Source organism: Oryza sativa, chromosome 8 (assembly GCF_034140825.1).
Source record: "Oryza sativa Japonica Group chromosome 8, ASM3414082v1".
Classification (NCBI taxonomy): Eukaryota; Viridiplantae; Streptophyta; class Magnoliopsida; order Poales; family Poaceae; genus Oryza; species Oryza sativa.
In genome coordinates this window covers 18,263,901-18,287,206 of record NC_089042.1, presented here as the reverse complement: position 1 = coordinate 18,287,206, position 23,306 = coordinate 18,263,901, and the positions used below count along the sequence as shown (strand labels likewise).

Sequence of the window (23,306 nt, the reverse complement as noted above, 5' to 3'; positions counted from 1 at the left end):
TAGACATTGATAGACTGAACTTTGGTGTGATTACCTTGATTCCAAAAACAAAAGATGCTACTCAAATTCAGAAATTTCGTCCCATTTGTCTTTTAAATGTAAGCTTTAAAATCATTACTAAGATGTTGATGAATAGACTGAATGAGGTAATGGCTTATATTATTTCTAAACAACAAACAGCTTTTTTATAGAATCGTTTTATTATGGAAGGAATTGTCATTCTTCATGAAGTTCTTAATACAGTGCACCAAAAAAAGAAGAGTGAGATTCTTTTTAAGGTTGATTTCGAAAAGGCTTATGACAAAGTGAACTGGGTCTTTATTTATAGAATGCTGAAAGCCAAAGGTTTCCCTGATTTGTGGTGTGATTGGACAATGAAAGTGATTATGGGAGGCAAAGTGGCTGTCAAAGTGAATGATCAAATTGGACCATATTTTAAAACTCATCAGGGTTTGAGACAAGGAGATCCCCTCTCTCCCCTGTTGTTTAATTTGGCAGCAGAAGCTCTAACTTTGTTAGTGCAAAGGGCAGAAAGGAATTCTCTAATTGAGGGTTTTGTAGTTAATGGAGCAGATTTATTTTACTAGAATAGATAATCATATCTAGTACTAGATTTGTTTTTTTAGACGAAGGGAGTAGTCCGTGACGTGACACGAGCGTCACAGGCAGACGCGTGCTTGGGTTGGGATTTGGGAGTAGGTTTTCTATGCATACAGCGGCAGCAGCGTGACGGCCACGCGGCCGGTGTAATCAGAATCTCCGGTGAACTTCGCCGACGACGGCCAGCCCACGCGGTGAACATGACCTAGCTTACCCAATTGTCAACTGGAGCTAACCAATCTTGACCGTGACCGAATATTAATTACTCGTACTTGATCCGTTGCGTGTTATAAATCGTTTCGAGTCTTTCTCTAGTTGACCAAATTTATAAAAAAAATTAACAATATATAAAATATTAAATTAGTTTTATTTAATCTAACATTAAATATATTTTAACAATATGTTTATTTTGTGTTGAAAATACTACTAATATATATTTATTAAAGAAAAAATCAGACTTATAGAATAAAACGGAGAGAGTAGGATTTTTTAGGGTTCATTTGGAGAGGGAATTAACCTGAGCCACTTGGTGGACTAGCTTTGTTTGGATCGGATTGCATCCGCACGCACGCGCATCTGCCTGGCCACTTAGCCCGTGTGACCCATTTTTCGTTGGTACCAACGCGCGAGCTTGCCTGACCTGACCTTACCTGATCCCGGCTGGTTGAAATGCCTGAGCAATTTTTTTTCTCGGACTAGCCAAGCGCCAGTGAGGTGTAGTAACGGAACATGCGATTAGCTAAAAAAAAAAACTGTGGAGTGTTTTTCGAGGGGAAAACTTTTAAACCTAAGTACAGTATATAATTTCACTAGAACTATATATTATAATAATAATAACTTGTATATATGTATTAAAATAATATATACAACTTTATATCTAATTTATATAGAGATAACAATATAGTTATAGTTTAGTTACACTGTAGTTATATTGTAATTACAATGTAACTACAGTGTAACTATAATGTAACTAGGGTGTAACTGGAGTATAACTAAGTGTAACTTGCAAACTTTTTAAAAAACATGGCATGAGATGAAGTGGCTACCATACATAGCTAGTGGGATTGAGGTCCTGGGTTCGAACCCCATGCAGCACACAAATTTAGTTATCGTGCGGATTTTTTTGCACGAACACGCCAGCACTAATCTTGAGGCGAATCCGACGGTCAAAAATTCAACAGTTTTAATCTAACGCGCCAGCACTAATCTTGAGACGAATCCGACGGTCAAAAATTCGACAGTTTTAATCTTGAGGCGAATCCGACGGTCAAAAATTCGACAGTTTTTCCCCCGTTTCGACAGTTTTTCCCCTTGTTTACTGTCGACAGTAAACTAGCAAATCCAATGGAACATAATGCACCAGAACAAATAGATATGCGGGATTCACCATCACCGTTAGTCTTTTTTTTATTATATCTCTACTACTTTAAAATTCTGTAGTGGTGATGGTGACTCCAACCCTGACAGACAAACAAGCGGAGTATGAGCCGTCGGATCGCTAAATCCAACGGCGCAACGATCCCCACCCAACTCCCCGGCTCATCCCTCACGCATCGGGGGATCGCGCCCGCATCCACCGCATCCATCGCATCCGCCGCCGTCGCCTTCGATCCTCCCCGCCATCGCCGTCCTCCCCACCTCGTCGCCGACCCAGTGCCGCCATCGCCTTCCTCCCCCACCGCGTCAATCATCGCCGTCCTCCCCCACCGCGTCGCCGACCCAGCGCCGCCATCGCCGTCCTCCCCCACCGCGTCGCCGACCTAGCTCCTCGCCTCATCCCTCCTACACCAGCTCCCTCCCCCACTGCTGTCCTCGCCACCGCCATCGCCGTCCTCCCCCACCACGTCGCCGACCCAGCGCTCCTCTCCGTCGATCTCCACCACGGTCCCTTTCGCGCCACACCGGAAGCTGCCCGCCAGTCCTCCGGTCGTCGCTGGTTGCTGTCGGCAGGTGGATGCAGTACTCTGGTCGCCCGTCTCCCCTCCATCACCGAGTGACATTCCCATCTACAAAAGGTAAACAAAATTTCTTATATGGCGTTCGATTGTTAGACATCCCCCATCTAGAAAAGTTACAAATCAACTAAAGTTCATAAATTTGTTGAGCAAATGTCCAGAAACCAATTCACTTTTCAAAGTGATTTTAGCACTGTACTGCTTTGTTCGAGCTGTAATCAAAACGTATGTGAAAGTATCAGTTGGACAGTTTCGTTTTAAGTAAAAGAAACAGTTTCCTGTTGAAGGTATATCTACAATGTGTATCTGATTTGTGGACATTATCTGTTTTCTCCCTTTTCGTCTCGCTGCTTCGTACTGTTGCTATGTTGTGAAATGATTTCTGTAGAAGTTTAACTTAACTCTGATTTAAGTTAACTTACGCGGAAGCGTGCTAGGGAGCGATATGCTGCTCTTAGCGCTGACGACAAGAAATTAATCTTAGTGCTGACGACAAGGAAGCTAGGCTTCAAAAGATGCGAGAGTATCGATCCTGTACCTACCCATGGTATTTAAATTATTATCTCACAAACGGCATAGATCTGAAGTGAAATCTTGCCACTGGACACAAGCTCACTCTTCTTCAGGACGTCAGGTTCCTTCATCACCCGGGTACTCTTCCCTACTGTGAAAGTAAGACCAGTTTCTTCTGTTTGTCCTGTTTTTACTTGATTAATTTCTGCGATATCAATTTTTTAACATGCAATGGAAATATTGTTGATCTATGTTGTGTCTGTCAATTTATTGATCTGTGATGCCGCATTTACATGTGGTGCACACTCATCACTACAACGACTTCTCCTATGGTATTAACATACTGTTTCTCTGTTTGGTCATGATCCTGGTAGTTGTTTTACTGGCTAGGTGCTCACATTAGACATAAAATTTTGGATGTGATTATATATATACTTCCTCATGGTAAGTGTCTCATGTTAAGTTCTGATGATCAACGTAATTGCTGATGGGAATTCATGGTGATAAACCACACCTGAATTCTATAAATGTGAGAGAAGACCTCCACTCAATGAAATTTAGTCAATATGCGAGCAAAAAATACACTAATCCCTGATTCATATGCTGTTGAGCCTGTCCTGGTAATTGGGTGGTCACCGCCACCACTAATCCCTGATTCATACACGAATCTGTTGCATTGCATTGTGATGGGTGCCTGGATATTTCCCCGATTCGTCATGCTGTTAATTGTTAGCTTCATATGCTGTTGAGCCTGTCATGGTTGTGTATCTGTGATTTTTTCACTTTGATGCGAAACGGTTTTTCTGATGTTTGCACGTTTCTTTCCCTAGGAGGATGATATGCTTCCTACTCAAATCGCTATTCAGTTGACTAATGAGTATGAATTTTTCCCGCTTCTCATTTAAATTGACAGTCTTCTTGATTTAATAACCATATTTTACACTTTCTCCTTTCAATAGCTGGAATATTATAGCGGCACCATTCATAAATGACATTATCCTATTCGGGACATTTCTGTCTGTAAGTGCTAAGTTGACAGGTGAATGCAAAGTTCAATTCAGTGCAGTGAAGAACCTGCCAACAGATCAAGGGCGAGGGCAGGGGAAGGGTGCTGCAGCGCTTCAACACATTAGCGCTTCCAGGTAAAATTTGTTGCTTTTTATTCTGTAATTGCACCTTTTGTTTTTCATAGGAAAAAAAATCAGTGTTTTCCTTTCATGAACTGGATTGTGCCATCTTATAGTGTTTGTGTAATAAGCATTCTTATATTTGGACCAAAATATGCAGTGATGTGTTCATCTGTGCACTGTAGTATATCATTATCAGATCTTCCTTCAAAGTAGATGGAAGCTATCTGTGCAGATAGGTTGACAAAAAAAATGCATGCCCATGTTCAGATTTCAGAATCAATACACGTGCAAGTTTCAGATTATTAAAGTTCAGAATGATTTATGCATGACATCACACATTACTAGCTTAATTTATCTCAAAACGCAGGCCTGCACAAGTCCAAGTTTTAGCTCCAAACTATCAAACTGGAAAATTTTCAAATTCATGTGTCTGTCAAAACATAGGCCTGCACAATACATTCCTTTTATTTTAAATGTTCCAATAATTGCTTTAAGATGACAAATTTTGGTTCTCTTGGTGTTATAGATATGCTGTGTTCTGACCAGTAAATTGATGTCAAAAGATCGAAGGTATTAGAATTTCATGTCTTTATAGATGTGTTGAGTGATCAACTTGACCAGTAAAGCAGATATTACTGAAGAACTATCGTGCTTCCAAAGTTCTTCATGTGGCTTCTCATGTCATTTCATTTGGGCAGGCTCTAGATCACTCTAGCGTGTGGCCTTGGTGTACTAGCCACTTGCCAGGAAAAGGAGTGTGGGAGTGGGAGCTTATGGCACGAGCTGGAGACATGGAGAGAGATTAGCAGGTTCATTAGAAGTGAAATTGTAGCAGAGATTTCTTGATGGAAATTTGACATTGATCAGAACTATTTGTATGCAAATTATGTGGCAGCATTTTTCTCAGTTTACATATAAGCTTTTGTTAACATTCTCGTCTATATAGAAGCTTGCATGGTCCATAACACAAAGGGTAGCATTTTTCTCAGTTCAATAGAAATTTTAGTGGTTTTGTCTTCACCTCTTTAAAGCCAAAGAAAAAATAATTTCCTTCTGGTGGTGAAATCCCATCTTTTTTTTGGGCTCTAAGTGAATAAATGCTTCTTGAAATCATGAAAATTGAACAATGAACTAATGGTTATTGTTATTTTATTTTTTTACCCGTTGCAACGCACGGGCACCCTACTAGTACAGTAAAGAGTGCATAGATGACATGTACATCCGAAAAGAAGGACCTGGATGACATGTGCTCAAAACTATCCATAAGGCAACTGTCCGAGAGTTGACAAGTAACAACCTACCTCAGGTGAGGGGGCAGGTCCGAAACAGTTGCCCGAAAGTTGACATGTGCCAGCGCAAGCAGCACAGAACTATCCACAGTACGGCTTCTCGATGACTAATCCTTGGTTGCACTTAGAGCATCCATGTTGCCTAGCACATGTCACACTTTTAGGACATAAGCGGAGGAGAACCCGAGAGTCTCTTGCAAGGGACAAGATGGATCCCTTACTAGCATACTTTTGTTTTTAATGGACTAGGCAGTTCAATGAAGTAGGACGATAACTGCGATATGAAGTGATGATCACAATATTCTCCCACCTATCTACCCATGGGTTAGGTAAAATCTGAATAGCATGTATCCCTCCGTCCTAAAAAAAAAGTCTAATTCTAGCTACGAACCATGACAGGTTCATAGCCAGAGTTTGGCTTTTTTTAGGATAGACTAGTAAGCAGTAGGAAGTTACCCGATGACAATGTTGAATTTTTTTTTATCCTGGACACACGAGATTAAGAGACTTTAATGTATGTTTTTCCGCTTGATAATCCAGAAATTGCAATAGTTGAGTCGTTACGAGACACCAGTTATTCAATTTTAAGCAGTAAAACTGCATGAGATTATAGCCATAAACCCTCGTAGCAGAACACCATGTTCCTCGGATTTAGGTTTATTAGGCATAACCCATAGATAGCACTCTCCATTGAAGGAAGTGAAAAGCAATTATGGGCTATGGCTGCTTTATGCAGTACGGTCACTGTAATTATAACATATCTGATACAACCTTTTGTTATTATCATCAACTATTTATTTATTATTTTAATAGATTATGTAACATCCTAATACCGGTTATCTTTCATAGAAAAACAACCAACTCAATGGCAATTGGCGGTGACAAATTTAATGTACAATTAAAATAGACGTTCATTAATCGTAACGAGTAATTTAATACATACAAATAAAATTATTTTCTCTAGTTATAAAACACGTGCATTTTTTTTAGAAAGGCACGCGATGTCTCATATATGATATTTATCAAGGAAAACAGTATACGAAAGAACAACTTGGCACAATTAATCCTGTAAAAAAAAAGGAAATTTACGCTGGAAACCTTTATGATCATCTTCTTCCTTCCATCGTTATTTTCGCGAGTACAGTGCATTTATGTAATATCCGTGGAGGAACTATAGTTCAACCTATAGTAAAAACTGCGAATTTATGATCTTGCACTACTACGAGACCTCTCATAAATAGTGGCTCATAAGTGCCGACTCATTTAAAACCGGTACTTATAGATTTTTTCCCACCTCCACACAATGAAAAATTATAGAATCGACATCTTTGAGCACTATAGGTATCGGTTCTTAAGAAAAAAAACAGACACCAATAATATAGGTACCAGTTTTTAAAAAGAACCAGCACCTATAATATATTTTAGATACCGATGGTAGGAACAAGCAGAAAAAACCAAGCTAACTAAAGGGGAGTGAATGGTTCTGGTACCAAAAACCAAAACTTTTAGCGGAATTAAAAATTACCCTCAATTTGATGGCGATCAGTCTGACCGGAGTGGATGTGCCGGTTTGACCTCTCGAAGATTTCCGGTCTAACCGGTGTAGTTGTTCCAGTCTAACCTCTCAACGTGTCGTTGTTGTCTGTCGCCGCCGCCGGTCTAACCACCGTGCTCCTGCCAAAAATCTCGACTAAACTTGAAACGCTAACTTTCTTTTAAACTCAACTTTCTCAAAATCGATACCAGAAGGCCACACCCTCCCTCTCTATTTATACCCGTGGTAGACAGCCTAAAGCCACGAACCAACATTATGCAAAAAGTCCTAATCACCTAGGAAACCTTCCCATACAAAAAACAAACTTCAATTGTATCAAATTTGGACTCCTTCCAAATTCGACTATGCATCCCATACGCACACAATATCTCCATTGTATGCCATATAAAATCCTCTCCAACCACATACATAGATCTTTAGTCTGAGGTTCCCACATAATATCCTGATTGTCCGGGCATCATCTTCTCCCAAGTTAACTCCTAATCCATCATCGGCAACGCTCTTTCAAGGCATCAAGACTCACATACACATGCATCAACCAAGAAACCATATCCGAGCACAAGTTCTCACCAACTCGACTCATTGTTAACACACAACAGTATTACATACTTATAGTATCTATCTAGAAGTCATAAACATGAATTATCTACGGATATCCAAAGAAAAAACCCAAAATCGACACAGTGTCGGCCGATTAGATCGCGGACTGGCCAGTCTGATCGACAACACCTACCCCGGTCTGACTAGTCCAAACCTTGTCAGCAACAATCCCTGTTCATCATCTGAAAATCCCAATAATCTCTAAAACCACTTTGCCAATAATCTCCAAATATCAAAACCAATAATCTCATATGCCAATTATTCATAAGAAAATAAAACCAAACACACTATGGTGTTACACCGGTTAATTAAAAAATACATTTATAATATATTATAGGTACTAGCTTTTCAATTAATCGGTACCCATGAAAATTGATCGGCCGAGTCACATCCTTATCCACATCTTCCCCCACCTTATCCACATCTCTCCTCTTCCTCTCCTCCTTCACCCACCCACCCACCACCCAACCGCGCCTCTTCTCCTATGTTTTCTCCTCCTCCTAGTCTCATCAACGTCACACCTCCTCCTCATCTTGCTCCTCCCTCTCTGTCCATAGCCACTTCCGCTCCTCCTCTCCCCGACGATGCCGCTTCTCCTCCTCGCCGTGTCGCGCCGGATCCGGACACCTGGAGGCACCGGATCCGGTCACCACGCGGTAGCAGCACCGCAGGAAGGACCTATCAATGCAGAACTCATGTACGATGCCTGGGGCGATGAGGTCAACGAGGACGGTGCCGGTGTCAGAGCCGACGCCGAGGATGGATGAGCAGCGTGCGGATAAGGGAGGAGTTGCGTGCCCTGACGCGGTACCGTCCCAGCGGTGGTGCAGGCTGGGGCGGCAACAGCAGATGGTGAGCACATGCTCCCCTGGGGCCCGAGCCGTGGCGTGGACCATGGCAGTTGTCCGTGGTTGCCTTGATCCGGTGACGGTGGCGGTGGTGGAGAAGGCTCATGCAGAGGGCGCGGTGGCAGCCGACGGTCGGGAAGTGGTAGAGGTGAAGGCTACGATGGCTCATCAAGCTCTTCTTTTTTTTTTATTTATTGAATACTATAAGTGTGGTTATAGGATAAGAACCAGCACCTATAATTTTTTAAGATGCCAGCTCCAAAAGTCCATAAATTGGTGCCAGCTAGGAACTAACACCAATGGCCAGTTTTCCCAACCGGCTTCTATAGATGTTTATGTACAGTGTCGGTGGCAAAATTATGATGATGTCGCTCCAGTTTCTGTTTTGACCATGCAAATTCAAAATATCTACTACTTCGGACGACGACTAAACAGTAGCATGCCTGCCACTCATGTGTCTAAACATTCTAGAAAATGTCAGCATCTAGGATCAGTAATCAAAGTATACTAACTAATTATATAGTTAAAAATGTGCCATATAAGTGCATTCAGGACCGTTTTTCTTCTCCCCAGAAATGTCTAGCTAAGAACATGGTAAACTAAGTGGGTATGAGGGTATCATCAACCTCTCTTGTTATATTGCTTGTCAATGTTCAGGAGAAATGGCAGTCGAAATCCTTGAATAAACCCATGCCTCTCTCCCACTTGTTTTTTGATTTCTTCCATCACAATTCACACACTGCCAAATCAAGCAGTCAGAAGGAGGAGAGGTAGGTAATTTCCTGGAAGAATTCTTTGACAAGTCTGGGTGACTTTTGACTGATTGCATGCGTGCTGTTTTGTTTTGGTTGAATGATTCAGGCCACATTCTAGAAGATTATTAACAAGCCTTGCTAATCAGATCGTTAGCCCTTTTGACAAATTGCAGGAAGATTCTCGTTTGTGGGTGATGATGTGTATGCAACTGCATGCAGAATCGTTAATTCCAAGCACACATATATAATCACATCCGTAAAAAAGTTCAGATAACTCGCACGCTCTACACGGTAAAAGTTGAGATAACACTCTGCTTAGCTCTTTAAAAAAACATTCTGCTTAGCTAATGGGAATAGGAATAAATATCTCTCACCCATAAAAGATAACTTTTTACTCATTTGCCATCATTCCTCTTATCCCACAATATGAACAAAAAATAATCCCTTATTTTAGACGTGAGTATGAATAAAAAAAATAAGTGTCTATGCAGCTGGTAAACTTTTTTCTACTTTCGTGAAGCCACTTAAAACAGGGGATGCATTATTTGTACGTGTGTGAGTACGACATTACACATGTATCTTTGAAAAACAGGGGATGCATTTTTAGGTGTGTGAGTATGGCTTCGACCGTCCATCTGTTGGTTTCTGGGATAATATCTTGTGTTGGCTTCACAATCTGGCGATGATCTTTCATCTTTGAGCAAATCCCGAACACGAACTACCGCATGTTTATCTCTAGTAAAAAAATTGATTCGATGCAATCATCAGAAAAGGACCTGCTAGGAAAAATATAGCAATGATGCTTAATTTCCCCTTATTCTACGAACATACCCGTGAAAAAAAAACAAATTTCCTATATATTTATCGACAAATTTTCTCATAAAAAATTAACAGATGAATGTAATTACACTGTAACAATGTACTCCCTCCATTCCAAATTAATCCACATATTTCATAGGTACACCAATACTAAAAAAAAAGCTAATAACTCTCTCATACTATATTTACTCTAGCAACAAACTTAATGCATGCACCATCTCCACTATTTCCTAGCCAATATTAAATCAAGATATTACATGTGGGTTATAAATACTTGTGTACATGGATGCATGCATCAATGTCCATTTACTCCAATACACAAATAATGAATAGACTTAATAAATGAACATAAATATGTAATTGATTTAGGAATAACCTCAAAAAAACTATATGTAGATCAATTTAGAATGGAGAGAGTAACATGTATGTAACTTTTAAAAATCTCCCCCATAACATGTTATTTTGGTAAAATGAAGGTCATGAGACCAAATCCTATCACACGTATGCGTGCTGTGACTTGTTTTCCTCCTCACCTGCACAAAACTTGAAATAAATCTAATGGTTTAAAATTATGTGAAAGTTACATATAAATTATATTATAGTTACAATAAAATTACATGCAAGTTACAGTGTTATTACATTATGAAAATTTATCGATAAATGTATAGGTGATGCTGAAAAAATTCAGATTTTCTTTTTTGCAAGAAAAATTTCAGACTTTTTTAAGACTCCTATGAAGCACTACAACTTTATAGGATTTTCAAATAAATTAGTTCAACTACTATAAAATCCCTCCAAAAGTCGCAAGTTCCAATGCGAGCATCATCTGTGACACTGACACGTGTGGTGCTGAAATATGGTGAAAATATTGGGAACCAAGGTCCTGTCTGGTGTAACTCAGATCTAATAGTTTGCAGAACTTTTTGTTTGCGAGGAAATATTTTCTAGAACTTGGTATTTCTAGCTTAGAAATCAATGGATCGATTATGTTGATTACATTTGGATAAATCATTTTGTTTCTATTTAAATTGAAATATAAAATTTTAAACCACTATAGTTTAACTTGCAAAATTCAAATCTAGCGTGCATTTGTGATATATGTAGCTATTAATGCTCGTATACATGCGTGCGTATTTAACACTATAAACATGTACCGTGAGATTGACGAGTCACCATGCACCACATGTATGTTACTTTAGTACTGAGCCAATGAAAGAAATAGTTAGCCAAAATTCTATAGAATCTTCCGATTATAGTTCAAAAGTGTGTATGGAACATTTAAGTATGCCTTAAAAACAACTGCTCTTTTGTAAAGAAAAATATTTAACTTGAAGACAACATTTTTGGTTAAGGGCCCATTTGAATCGCAGGAATGAAAAAACATAGGATTAGGAAAAAAGTAGTATTTTGATAGGAATATAAGTGTAAAACAGAGGATTGTAAAACACAGGAAAAACACAGGAATGGCCGTTTGATTGGACCGCAGGAAAAAAACACAGGAATTAGAGGAGAGATAAAGACTTAAAGGAAAGTTTCCATGAGGTTCTACCTCATGTTAGAATTCCTCCAAAATTTGCATGGTATTAGGCATTCCATAGGAATTTCATAGGATTCCATAAGATTCATTTCTTTGATTCAAAGGGCTATATAGGAAAAATTCCTATAGGAATGAAATCATCTAAAATTCCTATGAATTTTCTTTGAATCAGGGCCCATTTGAATCGTAGGGTAGAAAAAACGGAGGAATAGGAAAAACACAGGATTCTGACAGGAATTGAAGTGTAAAACAGAGGATTGTAAAACATAGGAAAAACACAGGAATGGTCATTTGATTGAAGCGCAGGAAAAACACAGGAATCAGATGAGAGAGATAGACTCAAAGGAAATTTTCCAAGAGGTTGGAGCTCTTGCTAAATTTCCTCCAAAATCCACATGCAATGTGCCATTCCATAGGAATTTCATAGGATTTAGAAAGCTTCAATTCTTTTGAATTAAAGGGCCAAATAGGAAAATTTCGTATAAGATTTGAATCCTATGAAATTCCTATATAAATCCTTTGATTCAAAGGTGCCCTGAAGGGGGCCTAGGAGCTTATTCAGTTTGGAGGAATTTGAATCCATAGGAATAGGAAAAGTGGAGGAACATAATTGTTTACACACATCACATCAATCCATAGGAATTTTTCTAAAGAGGTTTGAGTGGATGGAAAAATTCCCATGCTTAGGGCCACTTTGAATCACAGGAATGAAAAAACGGAGGAATAGGAAAAACATTGGATTATGATAGGAATGTAAGTGTAAAACAGATGATTGCAAAACACAGGAAAAACATAGGAATGACCGTTTGATTGGACCATAGGAAAAACACAGGAATTTGAGGAGAGATAAAGACTCAAGATATTTCTTCCATGAGGTTCTACCTCTTGTTAAAATTTCTTCAAAACTTGTATGGGAAGAGGCATTCCATAGGAATTTCATAGGATTACATAGGGTTCATTCCTTTGATTCAAAGAGTTTTGTAGGAAAAATTTCTATAGGAATGAAATCCTCTAAAATTCCTATGAATTTCCTTTGAATCAAAGAGGGCCTTGCTCTATGCAACTTGTAGGAAAGAAAATTCCTTTGACCCTATACTTAAATTCTACAAACGGAATTACACTCGAAGAAATTAATGGTTAGGAATCCAAATCCTTTGTTTTTTTTCTCCAAAACGAACGAGCCCTAAACAGCAACGTTATAGGCGTCGCCGTCAGTGGACGGAGACATGCGCGTGAGCCGTTTGGTCGTCCGTTCCCCCAAAGTGGCCAAGTGGACGCGGACATCATTGATCCCAGAATACTGGTACAAAAAATTTTGACCATGTGCGAGGCTTCCATTCAGCATGCAGTTTATTTCCCCTTCCTCCTTCCTTCCTTTCCTTCCATCCAATGCACCTAGCTAGAGATGATAATAGGGTCCCGTCCCCAATTTTCCACGGGATATTCTCCTATCAGGAAGCGAAGATGGTTAGAGTTAGATCTTTGTAGAAAATTAAATAGGAGGTATTGTATTTTTATCGGGTTTTCGCGGTGGTGGGGAAGTCCTGTCCCCCACGAAGACTCGCGTAGGGATCAAATTAAGTGTATTTTTCTACTTATCTTTTAGTACTATATTACTTGTAATTTTGATAAATGATAATATTACGTTTTACTATGTGAATTAGTTGTAATGTGTTACATACTTCCTCCGTCCCATAATATAACGGATTCTAGAGTTCTTGCTTATACTGTTTGACTACTCGTCTTATTAAAAAAAATTAGAATTATTATTTATTTTTTAACTTACTTTGGTATCCAAAGTACTTTAAGCACAACTTTTCGTTTTTTATATTTGCACAAATTTTTTGAATAAGACGAGTGGTCAAACAATGCAAATAAAAACTTAAAATCCCTTATATTATAAGACGGATGGAGTATATAATTTGTTACGTATATATTGTTTTTAAGTGGAATAACCCCCAAACAAAGATTTATTCTCCGTGTTACGATGGGGATGAGAAGAAAGTTATTTCCTGTTATACTCTCTCCGTCCCATTTTAAGTGCAGCTATGATTTTCTGAGTCCAACTTTAATCGTCCGTCTTACTTAAATTTTTTTTTAAAAAATTTAAAAACATAAGTAACTAATAAAATACTATTCATGTTTTATCATCTCATACCAACAAAAATACTATTTATAAAAAAATTAAAATAAAATAGACAATCAAAGTTAGACACGAATGCTTATGGGTACACCTAAAATAGGACGGAAGGAGTATTTCGCATGGACGGGGATGGATAGATATTCTTGGGTGGGAAATTCTCTCATTGCCATCTACTCCCAGTTGACAGCAGTAGCACCGAGGTGAGGACTGAGGACTGAGTCTCCTCTACAGGACCGTTGAAACGCCATGGCACCACCGTCGTCTCCACTGCTCTCTCCCCTCCCTCCCTCCTCCTTTGACCGCGCCACCCTTCAAACTTCAAACGCCCAGGTCGCCCCGCCCCGCGCCGCCCCCCCAGTCTTCTCCCAGTCTCCTCCTCCGAACCCCACCTCGCCACGCGCGCCCATGCACGCCACGCCACGCCACGCCACATATACATACGCGCTCCCGCTCGCCGCGCTCTCCACACCAAACCTTACCCACCTCCCCCTCCCCCTCCTCACCACGCGCTCCTCCCCTCCGCCGCCGGCCGCCGTGTTCTTGGCCGCGCGCGCGCGCCCGCCAAAGAGGGCGTGTGTGTTCTTTCTTCTTGGCAGCGTGCAGCAGCAGAGCGCCTGTAAGCTGTTTGATTCTTGGCGACGAGGGGCTAGTTCGTCTTCTTCGACATGGACACCGGGGAGGCGGCGTTCGGAGTGGCGAGCCTGCGGCTGCGGGGGTCGATGGCGTCGGCGTCGTCGAGGCGGGCGCCGTCGTACCGGGACTACGACGTCTTCTCGATCGCGTCGTCGTCGCGCGCCGAGGCCGAGGACGACGAGGAGGCGCTCAAGTGGGCGGCGCTCGAGAAGCTGCCCACCCACGCCCGCGTCCGCAAGGGCATCGTCGCCGCCGCTGACGACGGCCAGGGCTCGGGCGCCGCCGGCGAGGTCGTCGACGTCGCCGGCCTCGGGTTCCAGGAGCGGAAGCACCTGCTCGAGCGCCTCGTCCGCGTCGCCGAGGAGGACCACGAGAGCTTCCTCCTCAAGCTCAAGCAGCGCATCGACAGGTAACTTCAAAAACAAAAATAATCTCAATTTGTCCATACGAATATCTAATTCGACACAAATTCGAAACAAACCATTCGATTTCCACGACCAATTCCAAAGAAAAGTAGCTGAAATTTTAAATTCTTGTTTTGCCGATTCGTCTCAGGGTTGGGCTCGATTTCCCGACGATCGAGGTGCGCTACGAACACCTGAGCATCGACGCGTTGGCGCACGTCGGCAGCAGAGGCCTCCCGACGTTCCTCAACACAACTCTCAACTCTTTGGAGGTGAAAAATTTGGACCCCCAAAACCCTCTCATTTCTGATGATTTCTGGGCAAATTTTAGTCTGAACCTTTTGTTCTTTGATCCCCACTTGGATGTGCAGTCTCTGGCCAATTTGCTTCATGTGGTTCCCAACAAGAAGAGGCCTCTGAACATCCTCCACGATGTCCATGGAGTGATCAAGCCAAGGAGGTGACATGACATCCATTTTTGCCTACTTGGACAATCTTATTTAGTGTACAAATGCATGGTATCTAATGGAAATTAACACTTGAGTAGTCATGTTGAATAAGGTTTCTTTGGTTGGATACCCACTTGTTTCAGGGAAGTTTGACTCTGTTAGGCTAGTGCTTTGGTTTCTAGTTCTTGGCCCCACGTGTCATAGATACAAACTCTTGACTGAACCTATTAGTGGACGACAACAAATTATGTGCCGGACAAATTGTTTCATGCCGTAAAACGTTTGGCAAATTGTGCTATCCAACCAAATAGGCCCATAATTGGCATAGCAAGATATCTAGTTTATACCGGATTTATTCTCTCTTTGTTAATTCGCGCTGCAAAAATCATTTTCTATTGCACTTGTTTTGTCTGACAAGTTGATTTTCATGCTGTTCTCAGGATGACATTACTCTTAGGGCCACCAGGGTCAGGGAAAACCACACTGCTTCTTGCCTTGGCAGGGAAACTAGGATCTGATCTAAAGGTTAACCATTTTACTTTTTACAGCAACATGACAAATCTCAACACTCTTTACCAGTCGGGTTTCAGGAAACTTTAACTTTGGTCTGAATTGAAATAAAACCTACCAGGTTTCAGGAAAAGTGACATACAATGGATACGGAATGGATGAGTTTGTGGCCCAAAGATCAGCTGCTTATATATCCCAACATGATCTCCACATCCCTGAGATGACGGTGCGCGAAACCCTGGCATTCTCAGCCAGATGCCAGGGAGTTGGTACTAGATATGGTAAGCTCAAAATTGATCACATTTCAGGAAATTGGTTTACTTCTGTTATGATATTATATTGTTTTCTAATTTTTCTGATGGACTTTTTATAGACATGCTTACTGAACTAGCTAGAAGGGAAAAGGCGGCGAATATTAAACCTGACCCAGATCTTGATGTTTACATGAAGGTTAGTTTACGTCGATGCTTTGTGACGCTGAGTTACCTGTGGTTTGCTGAATATAGGATATTCAGATATAATATTAGAGTTGTATCAGAATAGTATTAATCAAAATTGTAGATATCTTGGTATGTTTTCATATAATTTAGGAGTTGTGTTTCAAAAGCACTTATCAAAATGGGGGTTTGGTCCATTTGGACTAGAAATACATGGTAGACATAGTAATGGCATTTTCCATATCATCAAATAATACAACACTTTTTAAATAACTTTACTGACAATATTTAATTTCAGGCAATATCAGTGGGTGGTCAGGAGACAAATATCATCACTGATTACGTCCTCAAGGTACGTCTTACAGAATCAGCTTTTCATTCAACTCAAATAGGCAATAATGGTTTAATTTAATTCTGATGCAGATTCTAGGACTTGACATTTGCGCTGACACCATTGTTGGAAATGAAATGCTGAGAGGAATCTCAGGGGGACAACGCAAGCGTGTCACAACAGGTATTGTGAGCATTCTTGAGAATCTGATTGTCATGACTGCATAATGTTGGATCTTCTTTTTATGTTCACTTTCTATGAAAGAAATGAAAGCCTTGTAAATTTTGTGAACAGAGCATTGCCTTGAAAACGGTCAAACTAGAACGAAAAATCTTTGTTGAACCTTTAAAATCTTTGAAATTTCTTTAGCTCATTTCATTATCATAGCATAACAAAGTCTTGTGCTGTTTTCCCTTCAATTATCATAACATAAGATTCTAGTGTTTTCTGACTCTTGGTTTCCTGAATTTGTTTTGAAGGTGAGATGATTGTTGGACCAGCAAGAGCAATGTTCATGGATGAAATCTCCACTGGGTTGGACAGCTCTACAACATTTCAGATAGTGAAATCTCTTGGACAGATCACCAGTATCCTCGGTGGCACAACTGTCATCTCCTTGCTGCAACCCGCACCAGAAACATATAATCTGTTTGATGATATAATCCTCCTGTCAGATGGGCACATTGTGTATCAAGGGCCACGTGAACACGTGCTTGAGTTCTTTGAATCGATGGGCTTCAAATGTCCCGATCGGAAAGGCGTTGCAGACTTTTTGCAAGAAGTAATTCTGCTGAATACCTATGCCAAGATTTACTTGTTTTGGAACCACATATTTTTGCTCATCTGACTATTTGTGCTGCATATTCATCTGCTTGTTTAGCTCATTTGGATGACTACTTATACTCATCTTTGTTCTTGCATATATATACTCGGCTCTTGTCTTGTTACATACCATATTCACATTTTCGTGCTCCCAAAATTTCATTCTCTGCACATTTATTTGAGTCCAGTATGCATTGCTGTTCATTTCCATTTTTTCCAACTATTTGGTTCTTCTCATCTAGCTACTGAAAACATACCATGAAAATGTATCATTTTTCCTCTACTTTTACTGACATCAAGATTGCTCAAAACTTTCCAGGTGACATCAAGAAAGGATCAGCAGCAGTACTGGGCAAGGACTCACCAGCCTTACCGCTACATCCCAGTTCAGGAGTTCGCTTGTGCATTCCAGTCATTTCACGTCGGCCAAACTCTATCGGACGAGTTGTCTCACCCTTTCGACAAGAGCACTTCCCACCCTGCATCGCTCACCACCTCAACCTATGGCGCCAGCAAGCTAGAGCTTCTTCGCACATGTATAGCAAGGGAATTGCTGCTCATGAAACGCAACATGTTTGTCTACCGTTTTCGCGCTTTCCAGGTAAACATCTCATCAAGTTCTTGTAGATTGAGCCTAAGAATATGAGCAGATTGCCAAATTCTATGTTTTGATGATGAGGCATGCCATATAATGCATGGTTACCTGATTTCTCCTCTCTCATTTTTGCTAAGTTTACAATCAGTGAGTGCTACTTTAGAGTAGCATTTCTGATAATCATCAAAGAGGATTCAAAAGTACAGCTTCCAGTGGACTTCTGATAATCTAATGGCATTGCTTGATTTCCACTTTCAGCTTCTGGTTATCACAATCATTGTGATGACACTGTTCCTGCGCACAAACATGCACCACGAAACAAGGACTGATGGCATTGTTTACCTGGGTGCGCTCTTCTTTGCAATGGTTGCGCACATGTTCAATGGTTTCTCTGAGCTTGCTATGGCCACCATAAAATTGCCTGTGTTCTTCAAGCAAAGGGACTACCTCTTCTTCCCTTCATGGGCTTACACAATACCAACCTGGATTCTCAAGATACCGATATCTTGCTTTGAGGTTGCCATCACAGTATTCTTGAGTTACTATGTCATCGGATTCGATCCAAATGTCGGAAGGTATGCATCAACAGAAGTTTTCGTATGTCATACTGACTGAAAACTTTACATCCCTAAAAGCAAAAGTGACGTAAAACACGATCATTATGATAGTTGTATTAGTGTGTATGCAATGATCCCTAAATCATTTCTTGCAATTACTAGTTGTAATACCAAGCAATCATATGAATGTTGTTGCTGTCTTCCTTTTTTCATAGGTTGTTCAAGCAGTACCTGCTGCTATTGCTGGTGAACCAGATGGCCGCAGCATTGTTCAGATTTATTGCAGCATTGGGCAGGACCATGGTTGTCGCGAATACATTGGCGTCATTTGCTCTACTAGTGCTCCTTGTGCTCAGTGGATTTATCCTATCACACCGTAATTCCTTTGAACAAATAAATCATTATGTTAAAATCCAAAATTCTGGTTGAAGAGTAGTAACACTTATTTTTTCTTTGTTCATGGCAGATGATGTGAAAAAATGGTGGATCTGGGGCTACTGGATCTCACCTCTCCAGTATGCGATGAACGCCATCGCAGTGAATGAGTTCCTTGGACACAAGTGGAACCGCGTATGTAGATTCTTCCTGTCCTCAGAACAATTTTCATTTGCTGAATTCGTATCGTTCTGATTGTCAAAACAATCTTGCAGCTTGTCCAAGGGACCAATACAACTTTAGGAATTGAAGTGCTCAAGTCCAGGGGGATGTTCACTGAGGCAAAATGGTACTGGATTGGCGTCGGTGCACTCTTCGGATACGTCATTGTGTTCAACATCCTATTCACCATCGCTCTAGGCTACCTTAAACGTAATTCTAAAATTCTACAACAGAATTCAAGCAGAATTTTGTTGAAGCACATGATTCTGAACTATATTCAAATTATGCAGCATCGGGAAAAGCTCAGCAAATTCTTTCAGAGGAAGCACTGAAGGAAAAGCACGCCAATATCACCGGAGAAACGATCAATGATCCAAGAAACTCTGCATCTTCAGGTAAGGTCGCATTTTGAACATGGACATGGCAACATGTCATTTGGTGAATGCCATCTGAAGGGCCAAATTGTGCAGGACAAACTACCAACACAAGGAGAAATGCTGCACCAGGTGAGGCAAGCGAGAACAGGAGAGGAATGGTGCTCCCTTTCGCGCCGCTTGCTGTTGCCTTCAACAACATCAGATACTCTGTCGACATGCCTCCGGTAACATCCCTTGACTATTTTACTATTCCTCCAGTATTAGAACCTAATCAGAAATTTCAGTCTGAACAATTGCAAAAAACTATTTGTTTTATAGTTTTGTTTCATATGTATTTTGTTTCTGATAGAATGTTGTGCACTGGAAGATGTTGATACAAGAGATTTGGTTGCTTTCTTTTTTGTGCATTTTTTTTTTGATTGCTTTCAGAGTTTCAGATATCAACACATCATGACCTAGTGATAATACAACAGTTAATATCATGCAATCATTTGAAGTTCATGAAAGAAAACATATTGCATCATTGCAGGAAATGAAAGCACAGGGTGTGGATCAAGACAGGCTGCTTCTGCTGAAGGGAGTCAGTGGCAGCTTCAGGCCTGGGGTCCTCACTGCACTGATGGGAGTCAGTGGTGCTGGCAAGACAACACTGATGGATGTGTTGGCCGGCAGGAAGACGGGAGGCTACATCGAAGGTGACATCTCGATCTCTGGCTACCCGAAGAAGCAGGAAACCTTCGCTCGGGTCTCTGGTTACTGTGAACAGAATGACATCCACTCGCCAAATGTGACTGTTTATGAGTCCCTGGCTTACTCTGCTTGGCTCAGGCTGCCCTCTGATGTTGATTCAGAAACAAGAAAGGTACCAATTATAGTAGAAATTAATTGCCGAGCTAAATGCAGGATAAAATTCTGAACATATTGCTGTTCATTTCTGAACAGATGTTTATAGAGCAAGTGATGGAGCTGGTAGAGCTGAATCCACTGAGGGATGCGCTTGTTGGGCTACCTGGAGTAAATGGCCTGTCAACCGAGCAAAGAAAGAGGCTGACGATCGCTGTTGAGCTCGTCGCAAATCCTTCGATAATATTCATGGATGAGCCTACATCTGGCCTTGATGCAAGGGCGGCAGCAATTGTCATGAGGACGGTGAGGAACACCGTTGACACAGGCAGGACTGTTGTCTGCACCATCCACCAGCCTAGCATTGACATTTTTGAGGCCTTCGATGAGGTAAGCTGCAAGTAGACTGAATGTTCAGAACTCTGATTTTTTTTTTCTTCATGTTTTCGAGAGTTATCGCGGATTGTAAAAATACTCTTTACTCTTGTGTAGCTGTTCCTGATGAAAAGAGGTGGAGAGGAGATATACGTGGGTCCTCTAGGACACCATTCTTGTGACCTTATTGAATACTTTGAGGTAACTTCACTTTCTTCTCTGAAGTTTTTTTTAATTCAACCTGACATTTCTTTCCTTTCCCACCGTTTATGACACACTGATCTTGTGTTGTGTGACTGTGATTCACTGGATTTTTTTTCTTGTTATTGTCAGGGAGTCGAAGGGGTCAGCAAGATCAAACCAGGCTACAACCCGGCAACATGGATGCTGGAAGTAACCACACTGGCACAGGAAGACGTACTGGGGATCAGCTTTACAGATGTCTACAAGAACTCAGATCTCTACCAGTAAGCCAATGATCCATTAATTCTTTGCTTCCTGTCTCATAATTAACCTGCAGACACGAAGTTCTGACAAAAAGCTTGGATTCATATGGCATTGTTGCCCATTGCAGGAGAAACCAGAGCTTGATCAAGGGCATCAGCAGGCCACCACAGGGGTCCAAGGACCTCTTCTTCCCAACACAATTCTCCCAGAGCTTCTCCACCCAGTGCATGGCCTGCCTCTGGAAGCAGAACCTCTCCTACTGGAGGAACCCTCCCTACACCGTCGTCCGCTTCTTCTTCTCCCTCATCGTCGCCCTCATGTTCGGCACCATTTTCTGGCGCCTCGGCAGCAAAAGGTAGCATCACCCGCAAAATCAGTCTCAACTTCTGATCATGAATCCCAATGTCATGTTCTTGTACTGACTGTGTTGTTTGAACATGGGTTCAGATCGAGGCAGCAAGACCTGTTCAATGCCATGGGGTCGATGTACGCGGCGGTGCTGTTCATGGGGATCTCCTACTCGTCGTCGGTGCAGCCGGTCGTCGCCGTCGAGCGGACGGTGTTCTACCGGGAGAGGGCCGCCGGGATGTACTCTGCATTGCCATACGCCTTCGGACAGGTAAAGAACATTCTTGGAGGTTGGAGCTTGAGCTGAAAGCCAGCAATGGAAGCATTTGACCGGAGATTTTTGTCGATCGATCGGTGCAGGTGGTGGTGGAGCTGCCGTACGTGCTGGTGCAGTCGGCGGTGTACGGGGTGATCGTGTACGCCATGATCGGCTTCGAGTGGGAGGCCAAGAAGTTCTTCTGGTACCTCTACTTCATGTACTTCACGCTGCTCTACTTCACCTTCTACGGCATGCTCGCCGTCGGCCTCACCCCGAGCTACAACATCGCCTCCATCGTCTCCTCCTTCTTCTACGGCATCTGGAACCTCTTCTCCGGCTTCGTCATCCCCCGCCCGGTATGTATCGTTAAATCTTACTTAACCTTAAGCTTTTGGATCGAACGGGCTAGCACACGGCATCTGAAATAGAGATGTATGCTAAGCTTCTGGGGTGAACTGGTTGGTAGTATGGTATACGACATCGAAAATGCCGATGTCATTTAAGCTTTTTGGTTGAACTGGCTAGTACTAGGGTTTTTAAACGGTTATCATAGTTATCACGTGCGTTAACCTTCTCAGTTTTTGAAACCACGGTATACCTCACGGTAACCGCACGATTACCACGATTACCGCGGTAACCGTCAAACCGTGTGGTGGCGGTAATCCCACCCCAAACGGTTTGGTAAACCCTGGTCGATACGCGCACGACATCTATACGAAACTGATGTGTTATTCTTGGTGATGTGTTCAGAGCATGCCGGTGTGGTGGAGGTGGTACTCGTGGGCGTGCCCGGTGTCGTGGACGCTGTACGGGCTGGTGGCGTCGCAGTTCGGCGACCTGAAGGAGCCGCTCCGCGACACCGGCGTCCCCATTGACGTCTTCCTTAGGGAGTACTTCGGCTTCAAGCACGACTTCCTCGGTGTCGTCGCCGTTGCTGTTGCGGGGTTCGCCACGCTCTTCGCCGTCTCCTTCTCGCTCTCCATCAAGATGCTTAACTTCCAGAGGAGGTGATGATCGATTTTTGCTAACTCAGACCTGATCGATTACCCACTTCCAATGTAACAGTTTTTTTTTTCCTTTTTTTCAACTCTATTTTGGTTTTGTAACAAAATTCGTAGTATAGTGCAGTCAGAAATGAAGCAAACAGGAGTATATATACAAAGCTGATAGTGCAGATAATTTGTTTTACATGCATGAAATCTGTTAATTTTGATTCTATTTTGTACATGTAGTATTAATTGAAAAGAAATGAAAGTCAGCCGGATTTTGTCTTTCTTTTTTTACTGTGTAGAAGTCGGGCTTCCAGTTGATTTTTTGTGTGTGAATGATTTTCCAATGTTTATATACTACCCCAGTTTGATGTGAAGAATTCTAAAAACAGCGTGTAGCAATACCAACCAACAAAAAAGCTAACAAGAAGCATCCCTATTAAAATTCAAAAAGTTTAAAACAAGTAAGAAATTCAGAAGAAAAAAAAAGAAATGTCAAGAGAAGTACAAATTGGAAACAGCTCAGGAAGTTTCAAAAGCAATATAAATCACAACAATGGTCCTCAAAACAATAAAAATACGAGAGCTT

General features: G+C 41.5%; 1 protein-coding gene and 1 long non-coding RNA gene across 3 annotated transcripts; both read left to right on the top strand.

The window, feature by feature from the left end:
- The first annotated feature begins 2,128 nt into the window (after positions 1-2,128).
- LOC9267073 (uncharacterized) lies at positions 2,129-5,127 on the top strand. Of its 2 annotated transcripts, none has more exons than XR_010734700.1 (5): positions 2,129-2,615; positions 2,985-3,227; positions 3,899-3,945; positions 4,094-4,210; positions 4,897-5,127. It is a non-coding gene; the product is annotated as an uncharacterized lncRNA (long non-coding RNA). The 2 variants fall into 2 exon arrangements; XR_010734699.1 differs by having other exon boundaries at positions 4,028-4,210.
- Positions 5,128-14,052: 8,925 nt separating this feature from the next.
- LOC4345450 (ABC transporter G family member 44-like) lies at positions 14,053-22,983 on the top strand. The gene is made up of 24 exons (NM_001422554.1): positions 14,053-14,786; positions 14,933-15,053; positions 15,153-15,241; positions 15,671-15,755; positions 15,862-16,021; positions 16,114-16,190; positions 16,476-16,529; positions 16,601-16,691; positions 16,988-17,289; positions 17,650-17,931; positions 18,184-18,500; positions 18,698-18,858; positions 18,949-19,052; positions 19,133-19,289; positions 19,370-19,474; positions 19,550-19,680; positions 19,986-20,318; positions 20,399-20,689; positions 20,792-20,875; positions 21,008-21,141; positions 21,249-21,476; positions 21,569-21,740; positions 21,830-22,084; positions 22,479-22,983. Exons 1-24 carry the CDS (start codon positions 14,410-14,412, stop codon positions 22,737-22,739), a joined length of 4,371 nt encoding a protein of 1,456 aa, NP_001409483.1. The 5' UTR covers positions 14,053-14,409; the 3' UTR covers positions 22,740-22,983.
- Positions 22,984-23,306: the final 323 nt, after the last annotated feature.

Excerpts from the sequence above, each read along its gene's own strand:
- LOC4345450 (NM_001422554.1), top strand. The coding sequence starts at position 14,410 with ATGGACACCGGGGAGGCGGCGTTCGGAGTGGCGAGCCTGCGGCTGCGG. Across the intron at positions 19,475-19,549 it reads AAGAAACTCTGCATCTTCAG|GACAAACTACCAACACAAGG; the intron begins GTAAGGTCGCAT and ends CAAATTGTGCAG. Across the intron at positions 20,690-20,791 it reads TTTTTGAGGCCTTCGATGAG|CTGTTCCTGATGAAAAGAGG; the intron begins GTAAGCTGCAAG and ends ACTCTTGTGTAG.